The sequence below is a fragment of the Anguilla anguilla genome, chromosome 1, assembly GCF_013347855.1.
Source record: "Anguilla anguilla isolate fAngAng1 chromosome 1, fAngAng1.pri, whole genome shotgun sequence".
In the NCBI taxonomy this organism is placed as follows: Eukaryota; Metazoa; Chordata; class Actinopteri; order Anguilliformes; family Anguillidae; genus Anguilla; species Anguilla anguilla.
This window is the reverse complement of record NC_049201.1, coordinates 41230955-41248779: the sequence shown is the minus strand read 5'-3', so window position 1 is coordinate 41248779 and position 17825 is coordinate 41230955. Positions and strand designations below refer to the sequence as shown.

The following is a 17825-nucleotide window of genomic DNA, read 5'->3' as shown; positions in this document are numbered from 1 at the left end:
CAGTATAAACGACATGTCAAAAAATGGCAACAGCATTTTGAGCTTGCATTTTGCCCTGTTAAGAAATCAGGCTGTCGTGCAATTCTCTGGCATTTTGTTTACAACATTCCACATTTCTTTCAGGCTTCGGCCCAGTATCATCTCAGAACAGCTTTGTTCTGGACTTGTGTTTATTGTTCTGGATGAAACTGAATGTGGAGACGTTAGACTTTTTAAAAATGAGATGTTTACCCTTCTTCCCGCAGTTTATTTTATGTGTACCTTCATACAGTCATCAGAGTGATATCATTTCTCATTCCTTCACATTTCTCATAAGCTTTTAAATGGGAAGAGAGGGGATGTAATGAGTCTTCCTGGCTGTGGCATGCTGTGTGTTTCAGATCTCACGATTGGGGCCTTCATGTCAGATCATGTGGTGCTGCTGAGGTGAGTTTTCGCCGTAATGATCTACTGTAAGATGCAGATCCTTGTATGTGAAAGCTCTCTTGCCCATATTCCACCTATACTCACAGGAAGCTGGGGTTTTAGGCAAATGCAGTGTCTGTATTAGTGCATAAGACCAGGGTTTTTACACTAGCCAGTTATTTCCCTCCCAGCTGTTAAATCCCTGTAGTCCATGTATCCTCAAAGATAGCAAGCTAGCCACATTGTCCTCATGTATAACAGAACTCACCTGCTAGCTAGCTGATTAAACTTAATTACTGAATGATGACTTGCAAACTAGCCAGTTCTCTCTATTATGGGAAGCCCAGAATATGGTTTATGTTACAGTTTCCAAGCATTTCTCACAGAATATCATATTTGGGGACAGCTGTTTACAGAATCATAGGAAACCCATACATTGTATTTTATAGTTCTTTCAGTTTGTTTCAATCTGACCCACCTTATAATTTCATATCATGCTTGGTTACACCTTTTCCTTTTTATTGGACAAAATACAAAACATAGATAACAGCCTCAAATTTGTTCATGAAATACCAAAGGCCGGTATGTATAGTCCGACTTGCTGTTTTCTTAACAACCAATTTAGTGATTGGGTATTTACCTGAGAGCTCTAAAGTCCCTGGAAACTGTTAGCTCTTGTTTACCCATTCTTCATCCAAATGTACACTGCCTATTACCCTCTTTAATATGTTTTAGTGTTTAGTTTAGTATTTTTATTTTATATAATTATAAAATATAATTATAATTAATTACTTAATTGTTATTATTTGTTTAATTTCTTATCCAGGTCCAGACCAGTCATCACTGTGGATGTATCCATCTTCCTGCCAACATCCATTAACATCACTGCACCAGAGTGTCACGATGGCTCACAGCATGTCAACTGCTTCAATGCTACACTCTGCCTCCGCTTTACTGGCAAAGAGGTGCCAGGACAGATAGGTGAGTGGTGCCCTGACACTCCTAACCAGCAAACACCACAGAACAGTAGGCTCACTAGACTCAGAGCTGCAAAACGGTCACTCTGGGCACCTGGGCTCCCGCTGATAGGATCGGGATGCCCCCCTGTGTAGTTACTTCCTGGAATATGTGGTAATGGATCTTGTGCAATTAGAGAATGAGCTATTCATGTTTTTAATCTGAGTCCTTGTGTGTGGGCTATATTAATAGTGCTGTGTTGAGAGTAGAGTGGATTTTAATTTGAGAATCGTAATAACAAGAGTTTACTGGCTAATTGAACACCTGGCAGTAGTAGCCAGCAAACTAGCTGTCATTGCTGTCTAGCTAGTTGGTTAATTTAAAAAACAAGACCAGGTCAAAACCTAGTATATGGCTGGACCTCTCCGGCCGACCAATGGTGTAACTTCACAACTCATTCACAGATATTCGTGGTTGTAGGGCTGGCCCCACTGTTGTGGTCTAGCCAAAAATTATCACTGATAGCCTAGCCAGCAAAGTAGCTAGTTACTGTTTTTACTGGTAGCTGATAAGTTTGTTAGCCCGCTTGTGATGCTCCTAGCTTCTGTAAAAGGTACAGTAGAAAGCAACCGAACTTCACAGTGCAGTCAGCCATATTGCTGTTGTTGGTTACTCTGAGGTCTAAATGTTCCCCACTCTTATGTAGTGACCTACCCTTTATCAGCACCAAACTGAAGCATCTGCTCCTACAGAAGAACCCCCCTTTATCAGCACCAAACTGAAATTTCGACACCTACAGAAGAATCCCGCTTTATCTGCACCAAACTGAAACATCTGTGCCTAGATAAGAATCCCCCTTTATCAGCACCAAACTGAAATATCTGCTCCTACAGAAGAATCCCCTTTATCAAAACCAAACTGAAACATCTGCTCCTACATAGGAATCACTGCATTTCTGCTACCATTCAAGCCTTTCCAAAACCTAATGTGATGAAATACCACATCCACACAGACCCCCATTAGCCATGGTCCAGCATCCTCTAAGGAAAGCCATTTCTGAAACCAGAAAGGAAGCACTGACGCTGCACGCATTCAGTGATTAGTAATGGAAATTTACTTTCCTTTTAAAAGTTAAGAGTAAAATACTTTCATTAGCCTAATCCATTTTATACACAACTCCAACAAAGAAGTAGAATTAAAGACACAATTCCCTTTTCAAAGTTAAGAGTAAAATACTTTCATTAGCCTAATCCATGTTATACACAACTCCAACAAAGAAGTAGAATTAAAGACACAATTCCCATTGAAAAAGAAACCCAAAATATACCCCCCTCTATGACTTTTTGAACAGACAAACCAACAGAATATAAACCACCAATTCACCGAAAATCTCTTTAGAAATAGTGTTGGGCCACAGTAACTTATCTGGCCATACCAAAGTCAACTGAAGAGGGAAAAGTGTCCCCTCCTTGGTACATCCAAAATACAGTATTACATCATGTTAGTGACGGCCAGATTCCCCTCCCTCTGGTGTGAGAGTCGTGATGTCAGCTGTCTATGATGTTATCTGCACATCATCTCAGTGGTCACAAGAGTGGATTCCTCAGAAAACCCTGAAACTTAGATTTCGTCATTGAGTTTTCATTAGGAGCAATTTTTTTAAATAACCTTTTTGAATCTGTATGATTTTAGCATCCACCAAACAATCTCAAAATCATATACAAATGCGTAATGTGCCTTTTTTGTGTTGGTTGGGAAGTGCAGTGAGCATACAGCTAGATTCCGTGTACCCCTGTCTGTTTCACATAGAGTATAAACAGTTCATTGTCCTATCACAGGAAACCTCTTTTGTGCTTTGACCCTTCCCTATAAAATTTCCCCTGCATTTAGCAACCAGCGGGTTGTACATAAATCAGTACAGAACATATATCATGTCTTCTGTACATGAGCCAATCAATTGACCAGGCTGTGGGTGTGGTCATGCAGTCATTATTTAGGTGGTGGGTGTGGTCATTATTCAGGCAGTAGGTGTAGTCATTAGCAAGGCAGTGGTTGTGGTCATTATTCAGAGGGTGGATTCGTCTCTTTGATCCAACAGTAGAAAACGGGTACTGTTACAGAATGTGTTCTTAAGAAGAAGGAATAAGGGCTCTCTTTGAAAGCAGTTTAGATTTGGCACTGTTTTGGTGGAAAGAAAAGCACTGTGTGTGGAGAGACTTTGCTGAATCCCTCCCACTCTTCCTTAACGGAGGTGAGGTCATGGCACCCCTGTTTTTGGACTCATGTAAATGTTTCTGGTGCCACTCCCTGACTTTTACTAGCGTAACACCCAGAAAAACCATTACGTCACACTGTGACTGGGCCAGTCTGAGCATTTCCATCTACTAAACTAATTCAAACTTTTGTCAAATCCATGTGTGTACAGTTTTAACAGTGTAGATAGTAGCCTGCTGCTTAGCAAACCTTGCAAGACCAGCTGTCCTTTCTTGATTTTTACACCACTAACTCAATATGAATTACAACTCATATTCAGGATTTATAATGTCAGTTATGACTAATGGAGTCCATAATAATTCTTTAAAACTCATTAATCATAAGTCAATTTCTTCAATGTTAAGAAACTTTTGGTAAACTGTTACATATTGACACTGTGTGATTTATTATGCCTTTCACAGTTAAAATGCATTGCAAGCTCATACATCTTAACCCCTTTACTAGTCAGGGTAAATGACCACTGGGAATTAATTTACATTCCTTATTCCTTACAGTACATGATGAGTCAGTGAATATTGGACCTGAGTTTTTTTTTCCTAAATTCATTCTGACTGCACAGTAAGGTCAAATAATATGCATCAGAAAGCAGTGAAACAACTTTCTTATCTTCACAGCTCGGGGTAAATAAAAAGTTTGGGTCATCCACATTTTACACTCTTAACAACTGTAGGAAATGGTGATAGAAGAAGGACAGGTTCTCGTATTTTGTTAATTTATCCGACAGCCTCCCTGAAAAATAGCCTAGCCCAGTTTGCTTGTGTATTTCAGGATCTGTTCTATGTATCAGCCCTCTAAATGTGCTTTGATGGTTTTTTAAAATAGTTTTACGGCCTGTACCTTTCTGTGCCATTTCTCTCAGTGTTTTACTTCAGGAAGAAGTACAAGCAGTCATCATGTTATACCCTACTGAACTGGTTGGTATTTAAAGGGTTTTAACACGCACACAACCAACATTCTACATGTGGAATCTGGGTTAATGGGTCTATCAGTAACACGCTGACCTGGCACACCTGGTGGGCTATCTAATGCTTGTCACCTATAATTGGCTGAATTTCCACAGTTGGATTAAATGCTCAGCTCTCTGTGCTAACTTCAGTCCAGCCGTCTGTGGCAGTGATGTAGGATCAGATTAAATCGTAGTTCCCAGCTTGGTGCCTAACGAAAAGCGAGCTGTCTTAGGTCGGGTGGTGACACTGAGTCAGGACTCAGCCAGTAATCCTATTTATGCACAGGCTGCAAACAGAAAGTCAGTGTTTTAGGTGGACAAATGAGAGATTGCAAGTAATTAAAGAAAGCATGAACATGTTTTTTAAATTCTTCAGGAAAACTGTGTGAGTGAGAGCCTGTGGTTTAATAATCTGTGTAGTGGTTAGATACACTATGGACAGTTGGACACTGGGTGCATTGCTGTGTCTAGACCCTGTTCACATTCAGGTGTGGACCGTGCCTGACTTCCCTCTGCTTCCCTTTGTATCCATTGGGGTCTGAGATGGTGTCTCCTAAGTGTCCCTTACCTGTGTCCCGTACCTGTATGCCATACCTGTATCTCATACCTCTATCCCATATCTGCACCTCATACCTGTATTTCATACCTGTATCCCATAGTTATATTTCATATCTGTGTTCCATATCCCTATCTCATTCCTATATCTCATATCAATATGTCATACTCGTATCCTATACCTGTGTCTCATACCTGTATCTGCTGCTCAGAACACTTGGCTCTTGGCTCCTGGATATCATGCCACTGTACATGAGATCAGTTTCCTACCCAGTGTCACACCACTACCCACAAAAGATGACTTGATCTTTCTGTTGATGATATCTGTCTGTCTTTCTTTCTTTAGAACTGCTCTACAATCTGACAGCTGATGTGGACAAGCGGCAGAGGGGGCAGCCGTCTCGGGTGCTGTTTTCTGTGAATGGGGAGCTGACCAGCACTGTCAGTGAGGTGATGCGCCTTGGGATCAACACCGAGTTGTGTCGGCACTACGTGGTGTACGTCAGGGTAAGTCACTTGTTTATTAGCACTGAGTCTGTACAGGTGCTTATAATCACAGAGACTGTACAGGTACTCATAAATAGAGAGAGCGAGATGCTTATAAACATAGACTGTACAGGTGCTCATAAATATCGGGTCTGTAGATTTGCTCATGAACACAGTGCTACAGAAGCTACACTGTTTCCGTAATCAGGACTCAGCGGTGTGACATGTTTGGCATGGTTCTCTAGGTTCTCAGGCTACTAAAAACACAGAACAAGACATACACCATGAAAGGCCTTGAAAACAGGAAGTTTTACTGAATGCTATGTTGAATTTGCAAACTGATTTAAGCAAAGCACTTCCAGGTTGTCTTTTTTTGCAATGCTCTGATTGCTTGTAATTTAGAAACATTGCAGGCTATACTTCTATCAGCTTCTTTCCTGACATGTTCCTTTTGAGCATTTGTGGTAATCTTCCGCTACTTTGCAACGATGTGTTTGTTTTTCTTTTGAACTCAATGTACGGTACATAGCTTGTAGCACAGTCATTTAAGAGGCCCCGTAGGCTCAGCAGTGAGGCGTGTCATCATGGACTGTGTCAGAGGAGCATGCCTGATTTTTATTCCTTCCCAAGTGAGGTGAAAAGCGAACCCTGCCTGTGCTGCCGATAGGGCATGTAGTAACTCACAGGTAAAAGCCTGACGAGACTCTTGACACCTCTAATGAAAGCCCTCTTATGACACAAACCGGGGCCCTGTACATTACTCTCTGGAGTGTATAAATATTTGGTTTGTGGTGGGCAGGAAAGATGTACATTGGTGGAGAACATTTATCACAGTGGCAGTATGGAGGGGAGGCAGGGGAAGAGGTGCAAATGTGCAAGTATGCTTATGGTCTACAAAACGGTTGCATTGGGAGCAAGTCTGTGTGCTGTAGTACTGTGTCTGAGTCTTTGTGCTAGAACATTGAGTCTGAGTCTGTGTGCTGGTGTGCTGTAGCACTGAGTTTCTGTGTGGTGACCGGTTATATATTTTGAGTTTTTTGGAAATGTGGAAAATATACTGAAACCTAAAAAAATAGAATGTGAAGGCCAAAAGTAACTGCCCAAGATCTAAAGGCTCTGTGAAACATGGTGATGGGGGTGTTGTGGTTTGCGCATCTATGCCTGGCACAGGTTCTGGCTCACTTCATTGATAGTGTAATGGTTGATAGCAGCAGCAAATTAATTCTGAAGTGTACAGAAGCATCTTATCTGCTCAAGTTCAACCAAATGCCTCCAAATTAATTAGACAGCGTTTCATCCTACAGCAAGGCACTGATCCCAAATATACTGCTAAAGCAACAAAGGAGTTTTTTAAAGACAAAAACTGGAAAATTCTTGACTGGCCAAGTCACGCAGCTGATCTGAATCCAAGTGAACATATTGGCATTTTATATGCAGAAGAAAAAACTTAAGGCAACTAACTGCCGAAACAAGCATCAGCTGAAAGTGGCTGCAGTACAGGCCTGGCAGAGCATCACCACAGAAGACGCCCAGCACCTGGTAACAGGCTAAGCACTGCTTTGTCGCAAAATTACCCATAGTCCATAGCGTGGCCATTTACAATGAATGGAAGATTTACTCATTATTGCTACGATTAATTTCAACGAGCGTTATGGCTAATGCTGGCACCTGACCAGTCTCTGCTAAAATTGTCTCTGTCATGCTCCTTTCCTGAACCATTGCTGTTTTCTCTGTTTGGTGCTGATTGTTGTCACTTCTGTGCTTTCCGATCAGAACTGGAGAATTTGTGCTCTCCGCTGGTGTGGAGCGTCACTAAATGAGCACTTTGAAGCCGCAATGAGTATAGACATATATAAGTTTGTATGTGGCGTTGCGTTCAGCTGTTGTTTGATTTCAGCTGAGTTTGCCGTCTTCCACTGAGGAAGTGAGAGGATGAAATGGATGGCCAATTGGATGGGAGATGTAGTATCATGTAGTATCACCACATATTGACTTAACTATTTCAGATGCCTTTTGTAAACTACAATAATTTTTGTTTGTAGAAAATACTACTGAAAATGCTACGAAAAGGTCACTGGCCAAAGCAGCTAGTAAGAGTAAACATTGTCAAACCTACACACACACACACACACACACATACACACTTACATATATGTTTATATATATGTATATGGATGTATAGACGGGTGACAAATTAAAGGAAAAACCTGAATAAATGAGTGGAGAAACATAACAACTGCAGATGCTTCCATACAGGAGTACTGCATGATAAAATTAACTGATTAACATCCTGTTATGCTATGTGGCATGTATAAAAATGCTGAGCAGGCCCAGCTGACCTTGATTTTAGATCAAGATGGCAAGAGGAAAAGGTCTAAGTGACTCTGAAAGAGGGTTCATTGTTGGGGCATGGGTAACAGTAGCTTCACTCACAAAGACTGCTCAACTGGTTAGTGTTTTAATAGGAACAGTGACTACAGAGACATCTGCATTTCAATCTATGTGAAAGACATCAGTATATAGGGTCTGAAATTGTGGTCTAAAGCATATAGTCGATGACTCTGATGTTTGTGCATTAGTGCGATATTGTAAGGAAAAACAGAAGAGCAACTCATCCTCAGGTGACTGGGAATGTCAAAGCAGGAAGTGATCAGACTGTCAGCAAGAACAGTCTGTTGAGAACTACATAGAGAGGGATATTATAGTAGGGTTGCAGTGCATTAACTCCTCATGACAAAGACGAATGCACATTCGACAGGTCAGCGGTGCAAAAACCATAGGCACTGGTCTACAGAGATGTGGAAAAAAGTGAAATGGACAGATGAGTCATCCTTCACTATGGAAAGCAGTACAGGCCTTAATGCTAGACCCCTATAGTGAGGGGGTCCAGTGGCTCTGTTATGCTGTGGTGGTCATTTCCCTGGCATGGTTTATGTCCACTTGTCCCCCTTAGAGGGAAGGATCACTGCAAATCAATACAAAGTAATTCTGAGTGATCACCTTTATCCATTGATGAAACATTTTTGTCCTGATGAGAGTGGTCTCTTCCAGGATGACAGTGCCCCATCCACAGGGCAGGAGGGGTCACTGAATGGATTGATAAGTATGAAAATGATGTCACTGATATGCAACTGCCTTTGCAGTCACCAGATCTCAACCCAGTTGAAGGATCATCAAACAACAAATGAGGGAATATCTTTTGTAAGAATAGTGTTCCATCCCACCAGTAGAGTTCCAGAAACTTGTAGAATCTATGCCAAGGCGAATTGAAACTGTTCTGGTGGCTCGTGATGGCCCAGCACCTTACAAAGACACTTTATATTGGTTTTACTTTGAATTTGCCACCCATCTGTATATAGTGATTTGTGAAAGTGGCAAGGAATGTATATTTCCCCTTATATTGTAAAATTTTGCATTTGTATATTTCCTTTCAATATAGTTTCGGTATATTTTGTTAGCTTAAGGGTGGCCTAATTGCAAAGGAATCAGTTTAAGGATACAAGAAATATAGACGTGAGACAATGGGCACAGCTGAGGCTGATATTGCAGGTGAACTCTGCTAGTATGCTCTGTGTCTTGGCTCAGTGAGTGGACCAACTCCTTAGCCATTATACTACACTGCCGCCTATGAGGTCTGTGTTTGTGGTTGTTAAACATTTTTACCGCTGACAGACAGGCATTTGAGCTCGCTTTGCAAGGTAAATTATGAGGAAACAGCCAGGCCATGATGTTTTAACTAAATCAGCACCTATTTGGCTGCAGTAAACTGAGGTCTGGACATCTCGACTGGCTGTTGTAATTGTATTGAGTAAGTCAAGATGAGCTCTGGGACACGTGCTTCAGAGCAGATAACCGTTCATTTGAAGTCTGGACTAACTGTAGCCTATGTGGGTAAGAGTAAAGGACCTGTGTGTTGGGTCAGTCTGTTCCTGTCCCTCCAAATGACCAGACTTCAACGAGGCAATTAAACATCATTGCCCCCTTTCATGAGGTCATTTGGCTGCCCCCCACAGAGAAGTGACATGCTGTCACACCATTTAACTGACTGCAAGAACATGGTTGAATACAGAATTTATACTGACTGCAGGAACATGGCTAGATCCAGCATTTATATTGACTGTATAAACATGGTTAGATGCAGCATTTATACTGACTAAAATCAAGGTTAGATACAGTACAGCATTCGTTCTCACGGTTAGAACACCGTTAGATACAGCACTTCTGCTGACTGTAAAAACATGGTTAGATGCAGCATTTATACTGACGAAGAACATGGTTACATACACCATTTATTCAGACATGTAGGAATGTGATAGAGCATTCATAATGACTATTTCTTTTTTCAGATTGTTTCACAGGGTGTTAACAATCTAAAATATTTAGGCTGTTAGCAGTCACTATCAGTCTTATTCGTAATCCTCCGTTACTAAGTGCAGAGTGTAGAGTTTAATTACTATTGGTTCCAAATGTGGTGGCTGTTTAGACACCTGGTGGACAATCAATAGAATGCATCTTCAGAAATAAGTAAAGACTGCAAATATATGTATACTCCTTTGCAAAGGAGTTGGAGAGGCAAATACAGTTATTTTGTATGATCTAATATCGTGACACCTTAGTGTACCACAGCCACAGTATTACAATACAATGTTCTGAACATTATTGATCTGTGATCTTCATTCGTGGTACAGGAGAGCCACAGGGTCAGCTGGGTTTTTTTGGTATTGGGCATTTAACTGATGAATTATGTCTGGTTTCTTGTGTCTAAATTGGTTGCTGATATTAAGGTAAAAACAAAAACCAGCAGACTATCCAGGACCAGGAATGAAGATCACTGTTCTAGTTAAATTTTCTGCTCTAAAACATGCTCAGTGGATGTAATGGCTTGATTTTACAGAATCCCTTTGGAGACAATGAGTCTTTCGTTGTCTGAAATGAAGCAAATTGAAAGCAAATGGAGCTGTTGAATAATGAAATGAATCATATGCAAGGGTCCCCCAGTGGTGTGTAGTCATGGCTTGCTAGTCATTCACTACAGGACTGCTGGCATTTTTTGTAAATGAGTCAACCACATATTTGTAGGTATCTATGTCTATGCACATACATATATTTCAATTCTTTAATATGCAGACTGTAAGCTTTTTAATATACAATTTTAATACATGTCCTTTTTTAAATATATAGTTTGAACATTTTATTATACAATTCAAACTGTAGACGTTTCTAAATATATTTTGCGCCTGCAGGAAACACTTATCTCTACTTACAGAAAAGTGCCTGTTGTCGATCCCTACTGTTTAGTCTCACTATGCCAGACCTGGCTATTTCTGCCTTTCATTTATATGTCTGAAATTAATAGTATGTGGGGTGTAAGTTGTATGTTCGATGTGGACTGTGGAAGTAACAGTGCTCATAACGAGTGTTCACAAGAGCTTATGGTGTAATTACTGTCAGTTGTGGTTCAGTCTGACATCCACATCCAACTTACCCAGTGTTTTATCCAGTCTGCCTGAGACAGACATGTTGGTCATGAAAGCTACGTGTTGTGGAACCACCAGACATGACCAGAGCACCTGCACTCAGCTGGATACTGCTCTGTAGCTGATCTGTGTGGACCTGGACCTGTGCCATTGCTGAACCAGGAAATGTGTTTCCACTTCTGAACACCAGCAAAGCTGTCTCTACCTCTTGGATTTGGAATCACAAATTGTAGCTGCAGATAGTTGAACCTAGATCACTTAAGACTGCTTTAGCTGACTCCTGCCTGTTGGCAGTACATTTGAGGTTGAGTAGGAATCTGGGTTGGTCATCTTAATCATATTGTCTGGCCTTGGCAAACAAAAGAAATTCTTTCACACTTAAATTAGACTACAATGGAAAATGTACTGAGCTACAGTACCCGCTTTTTTGTACGTTTAGAATGTCTTACCCTCAGGATTGGTTTGTGCTTATTTATAAAAGGAGGGACTATGCTGTCACAATTGATTTAGGTCTGTGGATTAATAGCTATAATCAGATACAGAATGGGGAGTCCAATCATTATCTACCCACACAGAGTGGGTGAGACTAATCCTCTGGTAAAATACACAGTAATGGCTGCAGTATGATATTGGTATGTATGTGTATACATACATACACAGTAATGGCGACACTAAGATACCTGGTATATAAGTGTATTACACAGTAATGTCACACTGTGATACTGGTTAATATAAATGTTTAACTTTTCTGTTAGCATTATGATACTCACATAAACCTATTTAACACAATAAAATGGTTTCAGTGCATTTCTCTAGAAAAACTAGGCAATCTGTAGGATTATGTAAACAATCAGAACTGCTTTAGATTGTTTTCATATATCTTTCAAGGCAGTTCAACTACTTATGTTTGCTATAGGTTTTTCCCCTCATTTTATCTTATTGTGTTACAGCCAGGCTTCACAGTCAACAATTAACCCTTTATTATGTCATACAGTCAGACACTTAAAATAATAGAGAAAACCATTACATGGCATAAATATCTTTTTACTTTTCTGAAACTCTTTAGTAAGTGTACAGCATAGCCCCAGTAATCCTCATTAAATTTGTTTGCAGGCAGCCATATGGTTTTAGCATTATCACCAGGGGTGCAACAAATGGTAACTACAGAGTGGTCCAGAGTAAAATGCCCTTTGGCCTAGCAGTTTTCTTTTTTAAGGTGCTCAACTATGGAATGCACTACCAATAGAATCTGAAATTTGAACTCCCGTTTTAACGTGTCCTGATAAAGTGAAATCCTGGTTTAAGTATAAACAAAAATACAAGCACTCTAACTCAGTATGTACTTTGTAACAAACTGTATTGGCCAACTCAGTATTTTCCATTATCAACTTTTTTATTTTTTGAAACATTATGTTGTTGTATAATGGTGAATTTTATATTTGGTGACATGTATATATTTTATTGCAAAAGTCTAACTGGGGACAGGACTTCTTTTGTAATTTCTTATTGAAATGTCCCCCACAAACAAACAAACATAAAAAGAAACACAAAAAACACTGTAAATAAGTAAGTGAATAAATGCATAAATGTCAGATTAAAATACTTGTGTGTATGCGTATTAGTAATGCCAGCAGTAACAGTATTCATGCATCTTACACAATAATGTCTGCACTATAATACATGTATTATGGGTTACACAGTAATGCCAGGATATAGATACTACTGTGTATGCAAGTTACATTGTAAAACCAGAAATGTGACAAATCCATAGTTTTGGTAAAGTTTTTAAGAATAGGTTTAAGTTTTTAGAATACATTTACAACTAGCACAGTCGGGAAAAGTCAATGCCAAGTATGAAAAAAACAATCAGGGCATGGGTATTTCCTGCTGAGTAGGATAAGAATTTAGAAAATGGGGTGCAATTTTGTTTAATGGGTTAATTTGCACTGAATTGATGGCCTTTTCTTGGAGGAGTTTATTAATAATGGTAATAATGGTTTTGTTTTGAATTCCTAGATTTCTTAAAGTTCAGGCTGACTTGTGTTACAAAGTAAACAAACTAAATATAAAATATTGAAAGAAGTGTGAACGAGCAATTTACCAATGATTAACATTGAGGCACTCAGACTTTTATAAATTCCAGTGAAATGTGAGTAATTTTAAGTTAGAAGTTAATAGCACATACTGTATATTAACCCTCAGAACTTAAATTAATAAATCAGTTCTGATCAGAATGTAGCATATATTGTTGATAATTGCTGACAACAGCCTATTGTGAGCTGCTCTGTTGGATCGCAGGCTGCAGTCGGAACAAGTTCAAATTTATGAAAGACTGGGGTGCGTTACTGCACTGAAAATCAGAGTTCCGTATCACTTTGGAATCGATTGCCAGGGGATGGGATATCCAGACTCGCCAGTGCTACTTATAATAGGGGGAGGCCCAAAATTCAGGCTCTTTCCTGTCTACAGTATGTGACTAGTACAATTGTAGCCTATATTTTGCTCTGTTATTTACCTTTGCTGATGACAGTTTTAACACAACCTGAACTCACAGTATATTCTGATATGAGTGTTTATCGACTTCAAGTGTGCGCTGTGTTTAAAAAAGTATAAAAAGTGCCGCAATTTCTACATGGTGAAAACAAAGTGTATAAATCTACACGTCTGCACTTTAACCACATATGAAATGTTTGATTGAAAATCTAAAATTGTAGAGTACAGAGCCAAATCAAGAAAAAAAAAGTATTTCCCCCAAAAGTTATGAAGCTCACTGCAAGTGTCTGTCTTCCCATTTCTGTCAATTTGTATTGGCTTAATTATTGCTGATGTATGTGTAAGTCGCTCAGGAGGTTCAAGGCAAAGGCCTTTCCTTCTGTTCATACCATTTAACACAGTCGCTGAATGAGTGTTTATGTTTGATTCTGAGCCGTAAGCATCCCCCACCTACCTGGGACCACACCTGTGGGTGCGTTGAACCCACTAGGAGGAGTGTACAGTCACTGAGATGACAACCTTACAACTGTGTGCATGGCGTTCCTGCACCTCTCCATGATTCCTCAGGAATCACTGTGAACTCTCTGTGTACCATGCTTTTGACATTTCTTGGGTCTCCTTGTACCTGATATACTGAACTGCAATTGTGCACCATGCATGCACCCACAGCAACGCTGTAAAACTAAGTTGGCTCTAGGGGCCCATGGTACCACACACAAAAAAACCTTTTTTGGGCCCGTACTTGCAAAGGATGTGCTCACAGAGGTTAATTTATGTGAAACTCACAGTAATTTCCAAGGGCACTCACTGGAGAAATGTTTTAACTGCACCTTTGGCCAGTTGCTCCCCATCCCTATCAGCTGCTTCTTCCATTAACATTTTGCTGAGTTCCTAAATATGGCAGGTGCAGCAGAGAGTGGCTATACAAGTGCTATACCTGCCTCTTGGGCCTTCTGCAGGGGACCTCTTTGAAGAGTATCTATGTATACACTGGCTGCATGGGCATCATCATGCATATTTGTTAGATTCTGTTCTCTTGATGTTGCATAGAAAAGGGGCTGAATAGTAGTCATCTTCCCCTTGTAATTGCTCACACTAGTGCAATTGGCAGGCTCAGCCCTATGGTGAGTTTGATAGACAGTTGTCTACCCTGCTGAAAATTACAGATTAAACCAGCCTAAGCTGGCCAGGCTGGTTAAGAATATACTATGTAGGAATTTGTGGCCCTTGTAGACTCTGTGTTTGTAAACAAATAAGTCTGATCCTTCGTCCTCAACCCCACCCATGCCTTTATTGAGGACACAGCCTTGAGCGCTACAAGTAAATATCAAGCGAAGAGGTGAGGTGGTCAGAGATACTGAAAATAGCATTTTTAGCAACATGAATGATTCTATATAGATGGTAAAAGTAATTAGGCAGTGTTATAACAATCTTTACACAGAGTGCACCCCTTAGCCCTAGGGAACATCGTATGGTAGCTATTTTGTATGGTAGCTACTCTGTATGTGAGCTACTCCGTAGTGCCGTTGCAGCAATTTTGTGTTTTTCCTTGTTTGGTATTTAGCTATTCTAGGCCCTGCTCCACAAAGCAGGATCACTGAATTAACTGGATAACTAACTAATCTGATCCAAAACCACAGGCCCTGTAGCCACGCCCAGAAATATCCCTAACACATCTTAGAATAACAACAGTTAAAAGGCACATGAATTTGTGTGAAAAGACTGAGATTGCTAGTGCATCAGCCTTAGCATAGTTATTTTATAATATTTTCAAACAATCCTGCAAGATGTGTTTTTGACACTTCTGGCTGGTTTTAACTGGTTGACCAACTTAAGCAGCTGTTCAGCAACATATAGTCTGCCCCTCCACCAGTTTAGCCAGCAGCTGGCTCTTCCAGCTTTACTAGCTTTAATCAGCTTTGACCAGACACAAGACCAGCTATGACTAGCAACATGCCAGCTATGACCAGATAAGACCATCTTGGAATCCCGGCTGGTATTAGCTGGAATTCTTAGCGCTATAGCCACTGCAGTCCTGCAACATGGCGTCTTCTAACACTGAGCATTCCATTATCCTTATTCAGGAAATGATGGCTATGTGAGTAACCCATAGTTATTAAATGACAGCCAACTGACAGCCTGCTAGCAATCTTGCCTGCACTCATAGCTTAAATAGCACTAAATAAATTAAATTACTTGAATTAATTAAATAAATTGAAATAAGAAACTTGTTTTATGGGTTTATTGGATTACTTTTAATAATTTGATGTTACATTTTTGGCAGTCACGGTGTTCTGAATACCATACAAGTTCTTCTCAACCATTTAAGTATTATCTGTTTAAATGTATGGAAAATGTACAGAAATCCCCACAACCAACCAATGTTGTAATTTTCCATGACTGGTTTCGGCTAAGAATGGTGACCAGGGGAAGAAATCACTAATGTTTCATGCTTTGTGAGAGACCACATTCAGGTGGGATGTAAAATAATCATAAAAAGCTGCTTTTATGAAGTATGTTTTGTATTAATAACAGTATTTTTTTGTATTAATACAGCTATAGTTCATTTATAGCTAATGAAAATATACACAATGTGAAAACCACACAACCAACCACATATGCTTTAAGATATACTAAAGTTGCAAAAGTACTCTGGAAAAAACAAACAAAACTGCCTGCTATCAAAGCTATGACAACACATGGAAAAAATCACTTACCTCAACATACTTCATTAAATTATAAAATATAATCGAATAAACTACAACAAGTATGTGTGGTAACTTCAGCATGTATAGAAGGCATTTCATTTTATTTTAAATTGCGATTATTACAGATGTATTCAAAAGTTTCACTTATATAGGGCCATGGGTGATGATCTTCTTCTACTGGATGATTACCTTCAACTATAGTGGTGAGATGTCTTTTATGAGTCTGACTCTGTGTCATCCTTCTGTGAAGCATTGGTATTGTCAGGCTCAGCTGTGTCGTCATCAACATCACCATCTATTTAATTTATATTTTCAACAATAACCCATAAACATGATGTCTTTCCATGATGTTTTTCCATACTTGTGTATATGAGTATTCCTGATGCTGAGAATGGGTGTGCTCATAAAACTGGCTTTAACATAAAACTGGATTTAACATCTGTCTCTGCCTTTGCTGGGGTGCACAGCGGGAAAATCAAGAAGTGTTCCATGTGAACCTGGGCCTCAACTACTTTATTTTCTTAACCAAAGTAGAAAAATCTTCCCTGAGGAAACAGCCAGGCTTCACACATTCTCTTTCAAGTGGGAGTCCAGCTTTTCTGGGACATGCTCAAGAGGTTGAGCTGGGTGATCAAAGCTGGCATGTTCTTGGACTGCAGTAGTGCCAGTTCTCTCCCTGACTTGGCAGATCTTCCACAACATGGCAATCTAGGTGGAGTAAACCAACATGCAGTTACCTCTCCCTATTTAACACTAAAACAAAGAAACATCAACAAGGCAAAAACATCAGGTGTTTTCCCTTTGAAGAGAGGGACATGTAGGAGAAAACTCTAGACTGTGATGAAGGCTGACATGTTCTTCTGGAAGCATCTTCACTATTTTTTTGTCCAGTGGCTATTGTAGAAATTCACTAATTTTGAATAGATTTTCATATACATACATTCAAATAGTTTTTCATGTCGGACATCCCATTCACTGTTGTTGACCGTTCCACTTTTGAAGTCCATCAGCATCAATTAATCAATAGAATGTAGTGCAAATAGCATGAAGAAAAGTGGTGTGAATGAGGTTATGATGAGTGATATCTCTGAGGAAACTGACTTTGCATTATTTATGTTGCATTGTGAATTCCACCCCGTTCCCATTCTTTGAACCTCTAACCAGGAGGCCAGCTGCCAAAGCTCACAGGGGAAAAGAAGGACAAGTTTCCAACACAAATCAAAGTCCTTGAAGAATGTAAGAAATGTGTTTATGCCCAAGATGGACGAAATGCACTTCTTAAAGAAAAGACAATATATGGAACATGATTTACCTTTAATTCTACAGATCTATTTGCTAGTTTACATTTGTTCCTCACATTACTCATTTTTGAGAATATTTGGAGTCCAGTATCTAAATTTGTAAAAACTTTTGTTTCAAATTATGATGAACGCATATGCTTAATGCTTAATCCATATGCTTTTGGACTCTTAGTCCGAAAATGGATACATTTTAAACTTTTTATGAAAGTTCACAAGTTGACCC

General features: G+C 39.7%; 1 protein-coding gene across 1 annotated transcript in view; it reads left to right on the top strand.

Moving 5' to 3' along the window:
• itga9 (integrin, alpha 9) overlaps positions 1-17825 on the top strand; it is a 130466-nt gene that overhangs the window by 34037 nt on the left and 78604 nt on the right. The window contains exons 13-15 of the mRNA XM_035432676.1: positions 381-426; positions 1232-1386; positions 5484-5644. Coding sequence (XP_035288567.1) covers positions 381-426; positions 1232-1386; positions 5484-5644 — 362 coding nt within the window. The remainder of the gene's footprint in view (positions 1-380; positions 427-1231; positions 1387-5483; positions 5645-17825) is intronic.